Source organism: Centrocercus urophasianus, unplaced genomic scaffold (assembly GCF_019232065.1).
Source record: "Centrocercus urophasianus isolate 14NV4802_14NV808 unplaced genomic scaffold, USGS_Curo_1.0 seq_73, whole genome shotgun sequence".
Lineage (NCBI taxonomy): Eukaryota > Metazoa > Chordata > Aves > Galliformes > Phasianidae > Centrocercus > Centrocercus urophasianus.
Window position 1 is genome coordinate 5,566,195 of NW_024885344.1, and position 13,326 is coordinate 5,579,520.

General features: G+C 37.2%; 1 protein-coding gene across 4 annotated transcripts in view; it reads right to left on the bottom strand.

Moving 5' to 3' along the window:
* Positions 1 to 13,326, bottom strand: part of LOC122170686 (PARP1 binding protein) — a 46,382-nt gene that overhangs the window by 26,505 nt on the left and 6,551 nt on the right. For all 4 annotated transcript variants that reach the window (XM_042837799.1, XM_042837798.1, XM_042837797.1 and 1 more), the window contains exons 4-6: positions 12,943 to 13,047; positions 11,055 to 11,225; positions 7,915 to 8,069 (exon numbers count right to left, since the gene is read on the bottom strand). In XM_042837799.1, the coding sequence (XP_042693733.1) occupies positions 7,915 to 8,069; positions 11,055 to 11,225; positions 12,943 to 13,047 (431 nt within the window). The remainder of the gene's footprint in view (positions 1 to 7,914; positions 8,070 to 11,054; positions 11,226 to 12,942; positions 13,048 to 13,326) is intronic.

Consider the following 13,326-nt stretch of genomic DNA (forward strand, 5'->3'; position numbering starts at 1 on the left):
GTAAATCTGATTAGGAAAAACTACCCAAGAAGTGAACAAGGCTCTGAAATAAGACCGTTCTTATCTTCTAAATTCTACCTTCTAGAAGATTTCAGGTCAGAACTCTGGAGAAGAATGAGAGGGAATCTCATCACTGCTAACAAACATCTAAAGTGTAGGAAACCAGTTGAGGGGGTGGACTCTTTGGTGGTGAGCAACAGTAGAACAAGGGCCAACGGGCAGAAACTGGTACAAGGATGTTCCATACTAATACAAGGAATAACTTCTTCACTGTCAGAGTGATGGAGCATTGAAACAAGCTGCCCAGAAAGGCTGTGGAGTCTCCTTCTCTGGTAATATTTAAGACCTGCCTAGATGCTTTCCTGTGCAACATGCTATACAGAACCAGTGGGGTTGGACACAATGATCCCTACATTGATCCCTCAATGATTCCAAGCCCCTACAATTCTGTGGTTCTGTGTGATCTTTATTCAATATCCTCCTTTTCAGTGAAGTTTAATACAAAAGACCTATGATATTTAAGATTTGATAAGAATTGACAGAAGAAACAGCTAACTATTGTCAGCATGAATCAGCACTAAAAGAAGAGTATACTATTCACGTAGTATTTCTCTCATTTGCCTTGTAGCCATAAAGAAAAAACAGATGTCTAAATTAAGATAAGAATGCCTGACTGAGGAAAAAAGAGATGGCATACAATTTATGTACTCAAATAAAACATATTTCAATACGTTACAAAGACATAGTCATGCATCAAGGGCTAGAAATCACAGCCTTATTGACAGTTACAGATTTAGGAAAATATTTCAGAATTTAAGCAATAAACAGATATCCATTTTTAAAATTTGAAATTAGGCAAAGAGTGTAGCAATTTAGTTCTATTCTCAAACATAAAAAACAAACAAACAAAAAAACAGGTTTTCAACTAGTTTCATCTTATGAGAGGAGAAAAACTAGAGAAAATAGAAGTAAGAAACAATAAAAAATAGAATTGCTCCTAACAGAGTAGTAACTGTGCCTTTAAAGTAAACCTACTTTTGGTAGCTAAGTTATTTGCATAAAAATGAAAAAACATAGCTGTTCATCTTCAATAAAATTTCAACAATAAAATTTTATCAGTGGACTTATCCATATTTTTAAAATATCTGGGAAATAAATAGTTATATCAAAATCCATTACTCAAAAACTTCACCCCAAACAATGAACTTAAGCATTTGTCCCTTGTCGCTGACTTTTTAAAAATCACACAGAACAATACATATGGTGAAGACACTACTTTAAACCCTTTGGAGTTCTGCAGTTCAGTAGATCCACAATAGAAGCACAGCAAATAATAATAATAATAATAACCTATGCTGCACTGTCAAAAATGTTTACCTCTGCCTTCTTCCACTAAGCTAAAAATGACCCTCCCTCAGGAGATGCCACCTGGAAAAAAACACCTGACATCTTCTCAAGAACTTACTACCAGAAACATAGTTGGTGTTCTGTCAGTGTGTTCATGCACCAAGATTAATATGTGTTATTCTCCATACCACGCAACACTCCTCAGATCCTGTAATGAAACTATAAGACTAAACAAATATACTAGAAGAGCATGCGTGCTTTTCCAGGGAAAGCAACTGATGTTATTTACCTGGACTTGTGCAAGGCCTTTGACATGGTCCCCCACTTATCTCCAAATTGGAGAGATGTGGATTTGATAGGTGAACCACTCAGTGGATAAGGAATTGGTTGAAAGGCAACAGAAACAGAGTGGTGATTAATGGTTCTATGTCCAGGTGGAGGCCGGTAACGAGCAGTGCTCCCCAGGAGTCCATCTTGGGATGAGTGCTCTTCAACATTTTTATCAATTGCATCAATGACGGAATCGAGTGCACCCTCAGCAAGTTCGCTGATGACACCAAGCTGAGTGGTGCAGATGACACAGTGGCAGGAAGGAATGCCATTCAGAGGAACTTTAACAGGCTTGAAAGGTGGGCCTGGGAAAATCTAATGAGGTTCAACACAACAAAGTGCAAGGTTTTGTACTTGGGCTGAAGTAATCCCCAGCATATATACAGACTGGAAGGAGCAGCCCTTGAGAGCAGCCCTGCAGAGAAGGACTAGGGGTCCTGGTGGATGAGAAGCTTAACATGAACTAGCAGTGTGCTCCTGCAGCTTGGAAAGCAAATAGTATCCTGGGCTCCATCAGAAGAGAAGCAAATAGTATCCTGGGCTCCATCAGCAGGGACAGGGAAGTGATTGCCCCTCTCTACTCTGCCCCTATGAGGCCCCATCTGGAGTACCGCATCCAGGTCTGGGGCCCCAGTACAAGAAAGACAGGGAGCTGTTGGAGAGGGTCCAGAGGAGAGCCACAAAGATTATTAGAGAGGTGGAGCACCTCCCCTATAAAGACAGGCTGAGGGAACTGGGCTTGTTCAGCTTGGAGAAGAGAAGGCTGCAGGGTGACCTCATTGCAGCCTTTCAGTACCTGAACCTATAAACAGCCTATAAACAGGAGGGGAGTCAGCTCTTTACTAGGGTAGATAATAGCAGGACAAGAGGAAATGGTTTTAAGTTGAAGGAGGGAAGATTTAGGTTGGATATCGAGGGAAGATCTTTACCAGGAGAGTGATGAAGTGCTGGAACGGGCTGTCCAGAGACACTGTGGATACCCCATCCCTGAAGGTGCTCAAGGACATCTTGGACAGGGCTCCAGGAAGACTGGTCTAGTATCCAATGTGGAGGTTGGTGGCCCTGCCTGTGGCAGAAGGGATGGAGCTTGATGATCCTTCAGGTCCCTTCCAATCCAAACCATTCTATGATTCTATGTGTAGCCTTGAGAAATGACGACTGAGAGGGGATCTAATCCAGGATTATAAATATCTGAGGTGTGGGGGCCATAGTAGTGAGGCCAGTCTCTTTTCAGTGGTATGGGGAGACAGGGCAAGGGGAAACGGATACAAGCTGCAGCATAGGAAGTTCCGCACGACTGTGAGCAAGAACTTCTTTATGGTGAGGGTGACGGAGCACTGGAACAGGCTGCCCAGGGTGGTTGTGGAATCTCCTTCTCTGGAGATATTCTAGTCTCGCCTGGATGTGCAATCTGGTTTAGGGAACCTGCTTTGGCAGGGGGGTTGGTCATGACAATCTCTAGAGGTCCCTTCCAACCCCTACAATTCTGTGATTCTGTCTATATACCTTTGTTGATGAACTAGAAGTGGTGATAAAATATATGCTTATCGCATTTGCAGATGGCACAAAACTGGGTAGAACATTCAATACATCGTGGGGAAGTGCTTCCATGCAGTGTGGTACCTAGACAGACTGGAGAAAAGGGCTGACAGGAACCATAAAAAATTCAACAGGAAATGCAAATTCTTGGAAAGAGATATGCCCTTGAAATGTTACTGGCTGGGCAGAAAATTCTGTGGAAAAAAACTTGGGAGTCTTGGTGCACATTCAGCAAGCTAAACAAGCCAGGAGTGTGCCTTGGCAACAAACAAGGTCAACAGTATCTTTGGCTGCATCTACAGTAGCGTAGCCAGTAGTCTAAGGAATGTGATTATCCTTCTCTAATCAGCACTTATTGGACTGAACTTAGAATGCTGCATCCAGTTTTTGGCCCCCCAGTCCAGAATGGATACTGATAAACTGAAGCAAGTTTAGTAAAAGAATGCCAAGATGGTCAGGGAAACACGTCATCTGAGAAGTTAAAGGAACAGATTGTTCAAACTGGAGAAGAGAAGGCTTCTGGGAGATCCACTAGCAGCCTTCTGATACCCACAAGGAAGTGATCAAGAAGAGGAAGACAGGCAGTTGGCAGATAGTGGACAGAAGAGAGACAATAGGCATAAACTGAAATAAGATAGGTCCTAACTGGACATACAAAAAAAGCTTATTGTCTTGAGGACACTCAAGCAGAGGAACAAGTTGCCAAGAAGGATGCTGCAGTCTCCATCCTTGAAGGTTTTCAAAACTTAACTGGACAAAGTCCTAACAAACCTAGGCTGATCTCATAATTGACCTGTTTTGAGTAGGATGTTGAATCAAAAGCTTCCTGAAGCTACTTTCACAAGAATTATTTCATGATCTTGAGTTCAATGTGCCCAAAAACAAGCAACAAAGCTGATAAAGGGTCTGGAGAACAAGCCTCATGAGAAGTGACTGAGGGAACTGATTCTTCAGTCTGGAGAAGAGGCCCAGGAGAGACCTTATCCCCTTTACAATGGCCTGGAAGGAGACTGTAGCAAGGGTGGGGTCAGCCTTTTCTCTCAGATAACTAGTAGGAGGGCAAGAGGTAATGGCCTTAAGCTGCATCAGAGAATTGTTCAGGTTAGATATTAGGAAAAAATTCTTAAGAGTGGTACTGCACTGGCACAGGCTGTCCAAGAAGGTGTTTGAATCACTGTCTCCAGAGGTGTTCGAGAAATGTGTGGATGCGGCACTGAAGGACATGGTTAGTAGAGACAGGTTGACATTGGTCTAGATGACCTTAGAGGTCTTTACCAACCATAATGATTCTAAAATTCCAAAGACAGTGCTTTGCACATACTTGCACAACTTTCCCACAAGTTTAGAACACAAAACTCCAGAGCTGTGTGAAAGCTATCCAAATATTCAGGACAATCAAATAAAGCCTCATATGCATTCCCTCCTAAGTACTACTGTGTTTTAAGATGCAATCACAACTTTCCAAAGGCAACACCAGAAGCAGTATTTTCCCTACCCTCTGAAAGCTTAATGCACTAATACACGTGACCAAGTCAAACTGTAAATCAAATGTAGAAGACTGTTCATGGACTTGATATGAAGATCCCACCCAAAGCATCACACTCACTCAAAGGTGATAAACAGAACACCTACTACAGCCGCTCAGTTTAAACTGCTACTACTGTGAGCTGTGCAATAGTGCCACCTAGTGGACAGTACTTACAACAAAGTGAGGGCCAATTCGAGAAGAAAAATCTGCCATCTACCAACTTTGTTACTCTATGAAACCAGTTGGGACTTATAACTTTTGTATACACATATTCATATGCACATGAAGCAAAAATTGCAGCAACGAATAATACAAATACTTTTCCATCGCTCAGTTTTGAGTGACACAAAGCTTTCATAAAGTTGAAAAATGTCATTCGAGAAATAGAAGAAATGTTCTACCTGGATGTAAGCAGCATTTTACCATTTGGTCTAAATGAGGAGGATTTCAAAAATAGATGGGTACTGCAGGCTTTAATTTATATCATAAAAGAGCCTCCAGTTCAGCAGGTGGATAATAATCATCCACTCCACTGGCAAATGCAACACTTACATTTTTCTGTCTCTTGGCAGGAAACAAGTAGATCATGCAAGTTCTCTATTTACTTCATAAACATTGTCCAAGATGTACAGAATCTGTAAATAGTTTGAGGGGTTGTAAGCTTTACAGCATCCCCAAACTTCAAGGAATGTTCATGCTTCTACTGATTCCTGAAAGTTCAGCAATGTCTTCTAATGTTGCACAGCTAGAGAATGAGAAGAAAATTTCAGAGATTTGTAAGAATGTTTATTCTGCTCAGCAAATTCTCCTTGAAAATACTGTTTTGGTGGGGTTTTGTTTTTTTTTTGTTTGTTGTTTGATTGTTTTTGTTTTTTTTAAATACTATCTCCTGCTACCAGATGTCCTTAAAGTTTGTGTCTCACCTGAATCAGAACATCAGTTTCATTAAGATTTTGCTGTTCTACTCATCTATTGTTCAGTTTCTTTCTTAATGGAATGACTTGAGGATGAGAAAAACATTTTGTGTACTTTGTAGCACAGAAAATAGTAAGACCTTTACAGCAGAGAAAGAGCAACGCCACATATAGATTGCTCGTGATCCTCCCAGATTTCTGAGAAAGTTCCTAAGGAGTAAGCAACTAAAAAGTTCTGCTGCATTGTTGCTCAGTTCTTCGGGTTTTTTTGTTTGTTTGTCTTGTTTCTCTCCTGTTCTTCATTCTGCAGTAGTAATAGAACTAGAGAAATTTCTTTTGTTAAACTGCTTCTTTTGGAATTTATAATAAATGTAAAATCACAGGCAGGTCATGCAGACTGTCCCCACTCACATGGCTTACTAAACACTTGCAAAAGGAAAATGGAATAGTTTTCTTTCTGTTCACAAATCTTGCAATCCTTAAGTTCAAGAACTTCAGCATTCTAATGAATAATCCTTTGAAGACAGTCAACAAATTGGTATATAATTGTATAAATTGTCCTACAAATATTTAGCTACTAGGTATAGAAACATATAAACCTGATAGCAGTATTTTTTTTTAATATATCTTGCAGATAAAAAAAAAACATTCAAAGTGCAAGAAGAGATAACAACAACAACAAAAAAAAATACAGCACAGATAGCTTTTGTTCTTGACAAGTGATACAAACAATGACAACTACATACATACATGTAATCTACTGAACGTGCCAGAGTCTGATATTAATGAGATATGTCATAAAATAGTATAGATTCTCGTATCATCTATACAGAATTATAAAAGGAACTAGAATGCTGAAAAGGGCAGCAGCTACAGCAACAGGAAAAAAAGAGAAAGCAATAGAATAAACAGATGAATGTTGAAAATGATTTCCAGGCTCAAGATAATTCTCCCAATTAGAAATTCCAGTTTTCCAAAGCAACTACTGATTTTTCTCACATTTTAAACAGAAGAGTGCGATTAACAAGAGACGGCATTTTATGTTACAATTTGCCGAATCACACATAATCAGAAAGTAGTCTTTCCATCTTAAAAGATAAGTTGGTACACAAGTGTTACTTTCTTTCCTCATTTTTATGAATGTATAATGCCAGACATAACTTAAATAAATATATTTTAATAAATGCTAGAATAAATAAATAAATAAATGCTTTAATAAATGCTAGAAGTGGAGTCAGAAGTTTTCTTTAATGATTACAGACATAGATGGATTGTCTCCAGTATCTAGAATGTTCAGATGAAAAAAACAAGAAGCAGCATTGAAAAGTAAAACAAAAACAGCATGGGGAAAAGAAAAAAAAAAACAACTTCAGAAATACTTCCAACTTCAATGGAATATGAATGGTAATTTAAATAAGGCTTTTTGTTGTCCTATAACATTTTCTTTTCACAACTACATAAATCAGATTATTTAAACTAAAACAGATCTTTGAGCATAGAACTATAATAGGTAATTGGCTAAAATTTTGTACAAAAAAAAAATTGCTGATTATAAATGAAAAATGTTACTAACCTCTATTATTTAAAAAGAATGCTCCACCCTAAAGCCAGTACTGTCCTACTGTCCTAGCACCTACTAATTTAAATAACTATTATACTGATGCTTGTCTGTCATTCATCCTACTCTTATAACCCTGCCCAAAAGATTCACTTCAAGTCTTCAGAAACATCCAAACCCAAAAGCTTCACAAGAGCCTTCCCAAGAAATAACTAATACAACTAGCTTCTGTTGTTAAAAATAAGGGAGCAGAAAGGCTAAATAACCTGCCATTATTCATCAGCTCTTAATATGAAAGAAATGATTGACAAGGGAGTCCTTTATAGAAAAGTAAATAAAGTGCTATAACATAAAGGAGTAATAAATGAGGAAGAAAAATTAAAAGATCTTTATGTCTTTATCAGACCCACGTGATTTAAACCTTTTTGGAAATCCACTTACAATTAAGGAACTAACCAAATGTACATACATGCACTAATCAAGTAAAAATTTAATACAAATATTAGCCTCAAAACCTAAAAGCTTATCCAAGCTGTTTTCCAAACATTTGTATTTTTCTAGCTAAAAATTAAAGATTTAAACATTTACTATGAAATAAGTGATTAGATCTTCTTTTGTCCCCCCCTCCTCAAGCCAGACGAACAAGAAAAATAGGAAGTTGCTCAAAAGAGACAGAAATACAATAGAAATTCTATTACCTTGGATCTGGGATTTCACCAATAATTTCTCCCAGCTTGTCAATAAAATTAATGAAGTTAGAAAGCCCCTTTAGGTGGACTCTTAGTGGATCAAATAATGAAGCTGCACAGCCTTTTCCTCCATGTTCTACTGTTCGGATAAAAGATGTTGCCATCTATTAGGAGAAATATTTAGAAAATGAACATATTTTGAAGTGACTTCCTACAGATACGTAAACCACATAACAGCTGGATAATAATAGAAATCTAATGGAAACCAACAGAATACCTTTTAATTGCAAGCTGTTTACATTTCTCCGTAAACTTTTGCAAGCCCAATACTTAAAGTTGGGCTTTAAAGTACTTACAAGTTAAACGAAAATGATCCAACTGATTTGATATTTACACTGATAGCTTGGAAAAAAACGTCTACTTTATTAAAATTGCATAGTTTTGTTGTTGTTGCTGCTCTTTAAGTGTTCACGCTTACCTAACAAAGACAAATCTTACATTTAGAGGGTTGTTTACAACCTAGGAACATTTAATACAAGTACACAAAGATTGACTTGAGAATTATATTTATTTTTAGGGGTAGAAATAAATACTATGAATATTCAAATTTTCTAAAAAAAAAAAAAAAAAAAAAAAAAAAAAAAAAAAAAAGATAGCTAAAGGTTCTAGCATCACAGATACTCCATTCTGAAAGTTTCCCTATATTTTATATACAGTAAAGACACTGAAAATAAGAGATGTCCCATCAGCAGTCGTCCTGGTTTCAATTGGGATGGAGCTGATTTTCTTAACAGCATCTAGTTGATGCATGCAACATCCAACAAGTCTCTTGTCCTGAAGGACTGTTACAATAGATGGAGCCCAAAGTCACAGATTAAGTGAACTCCACAGACAACATTGTGAAATGGCCTAAAGACTATGGAAACAATGTCTGCGCATACATATATAGATATATACATATAGATAGATAGATAGATAGATAGATGACACAGATTTCTATATCTCTCTCTCTCTCTCTCTCTCAGAAGGCAGAAAAGGTGATGGTAATTAATTGGGGTGTATTGGAAAAAGTGTGGGACTTGAGTATTATGTAAACAATACAGAATAAGAAGCGGATATTGATCTGGTTTCAACTGAGACAGAACAGAGTTTCTTCATATTGTCTGCTATGATGCCATGTTTTAGCTTTAGCAGAAAAACAACACTGATAACACGCTGATGTTTAAGTTGCTGCTCAGCAGCGCTACACAGCATCAAGGATATTTCAGCTTCTCATGTCCTGTCAGTGACAGGGCGGGGGGTGCACAAGAAGCTGGGAAGGGACAGAACCACAACTGTTGACCTAAACTGGCCAAAGGGCTATTCCATACCATATGACATCATGCAAATATAAAACTGGGGGAATTTGGGGTGGGGGAGCTGCTGCTGCTCAGGGTCTGGCTGAGCATTAGTCAATGGGTGGTGAACAATTTCACTGTGCATCACATGCATACATAAATGTTCTTATCATTACTATTATTTCTCTCATCCTTTTCCATCTTAGTAAGATTTATAATCTCAATCTATGAGATCTATTTTTTTTTTTTCCTGATTCTCTCCTCCATCCTACTGGAATGCAAAGAGAGTGAGCAAACAGCTGTGTGGTGCTGAGCTGTCTGCCAGGTTGAACCACAACAGCAGCACACTTTAGAGTGTAACCCCTCACATTTTAAGCCAACAGTTAAATAAAATAAATCTCTCCATAAAAAGTTTAAGATAAGAACCTAAAACATTTGACAGATACAGCAATATTAATTCTACCTATACAATTTAATTTCATACTACACAGTTAAATCATAAAGCTCTTGGGACTGTAAAGAATACAACTGGAATTACTCTAGCAAAGAAAATAAACCTGCCAGTATCCCTGCTTTTGCACTGGATTAATATGGTTCATAGGACCTTGCCTTCCAATGGAAAGTATTCTGGCTTTGCAGGACTTTCTGCAAGACACAGATGCCAGAAAAGACAACTTCTTTACACAGTAGAGAAGTTTCCCTCTGGCAGCTGGGAGGAAGAAGCAATAAATCCAGTCCAAACACAACTTTTTTTTTTCACATACAATTTTAACAGAGCATTAGGAGCTCAAATAATTAATCCTGCAACTGAGATTTCACAAATTTTCCATATTTTTAAACCGTAAAATCTGAAGTAATAGTGCAGCTGCTTGAGAGACTTTTATATACCCATACTATTTTTCCTTGGTCTACTGTTGACTGTACAGATCCCACTGTGTATGCAAAATTTGATTATCTGAATATGCGGGACCACATTGATTCTCTGGAGAAAGAAATCTTACTCCTCTATTTTTGAGATGGCTGTGTGCTGGCTATAACTGCTCTAATTATAAATATAAATTCACCTCACATACAAAATTAGATTCCTTAGCTCCAAGCCTCTCTGAGGACTATATGCTGTAATTTTTTCTTGTTCCTGTATAAGGGAGAACACCATCCTTTGTTTTTTCTCTCTCCAGCCCTGTGCCTTTGAGAATAACATGAGCAAGAATATCCCATATCAATCACATCTTGAAGAATGTTTCAAGACTGATCAAGCTGTAAATGAATGGCAAGTATTACACTCCAAAAATTCTGAGTCAGAGCCGAAAAAACAGCAATACTGTTCCTCCAAATTTTGGTCTTTCATCTACACATCAAGCACTGAATTTTTTTCTTCAGATTGCTCTACAAAAGGAATTTTGTGCAAAGAAACATTAGGCTACAGTTTAACAAATACACAGAAAAATTGTGTTTTTTCCACTTAACCAAAGTATGTACTTGCAACACTCTGGGTATATTATTAATAGACTCTTTTTGTCAAGAGATTCCTGTTTTTACCAGATCATATTGTAGCGTTCTAGAGGTTCACAGGCAGAAATCATATTTTTGGGGTATCTTTAGATGTCATGATCAATCATCTACTTTACAAGATGAAATCTGTTGTGCTGGTTTTCTTTGTTTTTAAGCCTTGAAACTCTCCTTATGATAGTGTTTGAGTTGGCTTGCAAATGGTAGTCTTGCAGATGAGACTAAAGTAACATTTCATGTTTTTATAAATCTATTTCATTATCTCTGATCTGATCTACAGCAAGTTTCATTGGATTCACATACCAGGAAAATTGACATGTTTCTCTCCTGTGAGGCATGTTTTAGTTTAGTGAAGGCTTCTCTACCAAGTCCTCTGTCAGGAATGTTTAGAATACGAGCCAGTGCCAGATCATCCTTAGAATTCACCAGCAGGCTTAAATATGAATAAAAACACTTCTTGGCAAAGAGCATCACCTGTATAAAAAAGCATCAATATTGATTAGTCACCCTGCCGCTAAATTACATGTGTGCTAGTAATAAGACTTTTACAGAAGTGTCTCACTTTGCATAATTTCAAATTATTACTTAATGTATGGGAATTCTGGAAGTTTTGACAAAAGCAAGCATGATTAATATGCATTAAAATTATGTGTATTATGCTTGAATAATCACACTGACACAGGATGCCCAGAAAAGCTGTGGATGCTCCATCACTGAAGGCATTCAAGGTCAGGTTGGATGGGGCCCTGGGCAGTCTGATCTGGTGGGTGGCAGCCCTGCCCATGGAAGGGGTTGGAACGAGATGATCTCTAGTTTTCTTTCCAAATTTAGATGTTCTATGATTCTATGACATTTAGCTATTACAATTGGGTATCTATTTCTGCTTAGAGATCTCCTAACAGATGTTCCTTTTACATCCCAAAGTAAAATTCTAATACCGTGAAACCACATAAAGGATTTACATTAATTTCAAGTAGGCTAAAATTTTCATCACCTCACCAGCTCCAGCTCAGATTCACTAATTTTCCCCTTGACTCCCAGGGATATCAATCATAGAAGTCTCACTGATTGAAGAATTAGAATTTTATATCCAACTCCACTCACGTAATCAAATTATATCAATATAATTACTTATATTGCAGCACTGATCAGGATCCTGTAAAAATAACAGTCCCAGAACTGAAAAATTTACATTTAAAAAATTTTAAAAAAAAGAGAAAAAAAGACCAAAAAACGACTATTGATGAAAAGAAAACTAATGAGAAAAGCTTTATTTGCTACATATTTTTTTCTTATTCAACAGGAATTCAAAAATATATAAATGTAGCAGCTTTAGAGGATAGATTTGAGAGAAAGAAAAAAAGGGCAAGGAATATTTTTTTCTACACATGCCAATGTCAAGCAAGCCATTAGCTTAGTGGTAGAAGTGCTATCTAGGGAAGAACTGTAGTGAAAAAACAGAAAAGCCCTAAACTGCATTTCACTGAAGCATTTTTCAGCCTGATATATTGCTGGGACAATGTTTGCTCACATGTTGAGAATTATTTTTTAAGTTGTATCTACACACTGCATTTAAATTGCTACTTCTGGTGAGTAAAGTAAGCCAGGAAATGGCAAAAGCACTAGCATTTCAAGTGCTGCAATACAGTATTCTCTGATTCTTATCTGGGGGGTTGAATCAAGTGTTTCCCAAAAGTCTCCAGTCATCCACTGGGATAAACAAGACTGGCTTGCTTTGCTACAGCTACCATTACAGTTGCTATCCAGATTTCTTCCATAAGGAAGTAAATACGAGCTAATGAAAACAAGGTGATGAAACCTAATAAGTCTACATCACTTAGCACTTCATTTGGCAACATCAGGCAAATCATTTAACTCTCAGTTAATAAGGCTATGATAGTATATTTGAAGAAAAATGTTTAAAGGCACTTAAAGACAGATTACATCTACATACCAAGTGCCTGCCATAAGAGGACTGTCTTTCAGAGTATAAGTTCATGTACTTACCCCATAGACACACTGATGAGTTACGCTTTGAAAACACTTGTCTATTATTTTTAAAATAGCAATATTTTAATAACAATAATTGCAAAAAGAAAACAACGTAACATATCACATTGTGTTGTGTAGACATGGAAAACTTAACATTACAAAAAAAAAGAAAAAAAAAAAAGATAGAAATAATTTTTACCTTCACATTGTTCTGATCCTGTCTGTAGACCGGTGTAGAAGGAAGAACAGAATCATTACTTCTTGATACATTCATTCCACCAGAAATAAATTCTAGCAGTTGAACCTTCAATAAAACGAGTGGAATCAGTTAAAATATGAAGGTGACTAAAAAGCAGAAATACTATTAAAACCAAGTGAAACCATGATTTCTTACAGTTTGCTAGTTTTCTGAGACCCAAAACTTACTTTTTCTTTAGTCTTCGTAAGTACAAATGTTTAGAGAGAAATCAGGTGTAAAGACTCAATTTAACTTACAGATCTTGTACATTTCTGTAAGACACTCGCACTAAAAGCATCTTTTTTTTTTTCCCTGAAAGACAAGAAGCTAACATTGCACCACAGA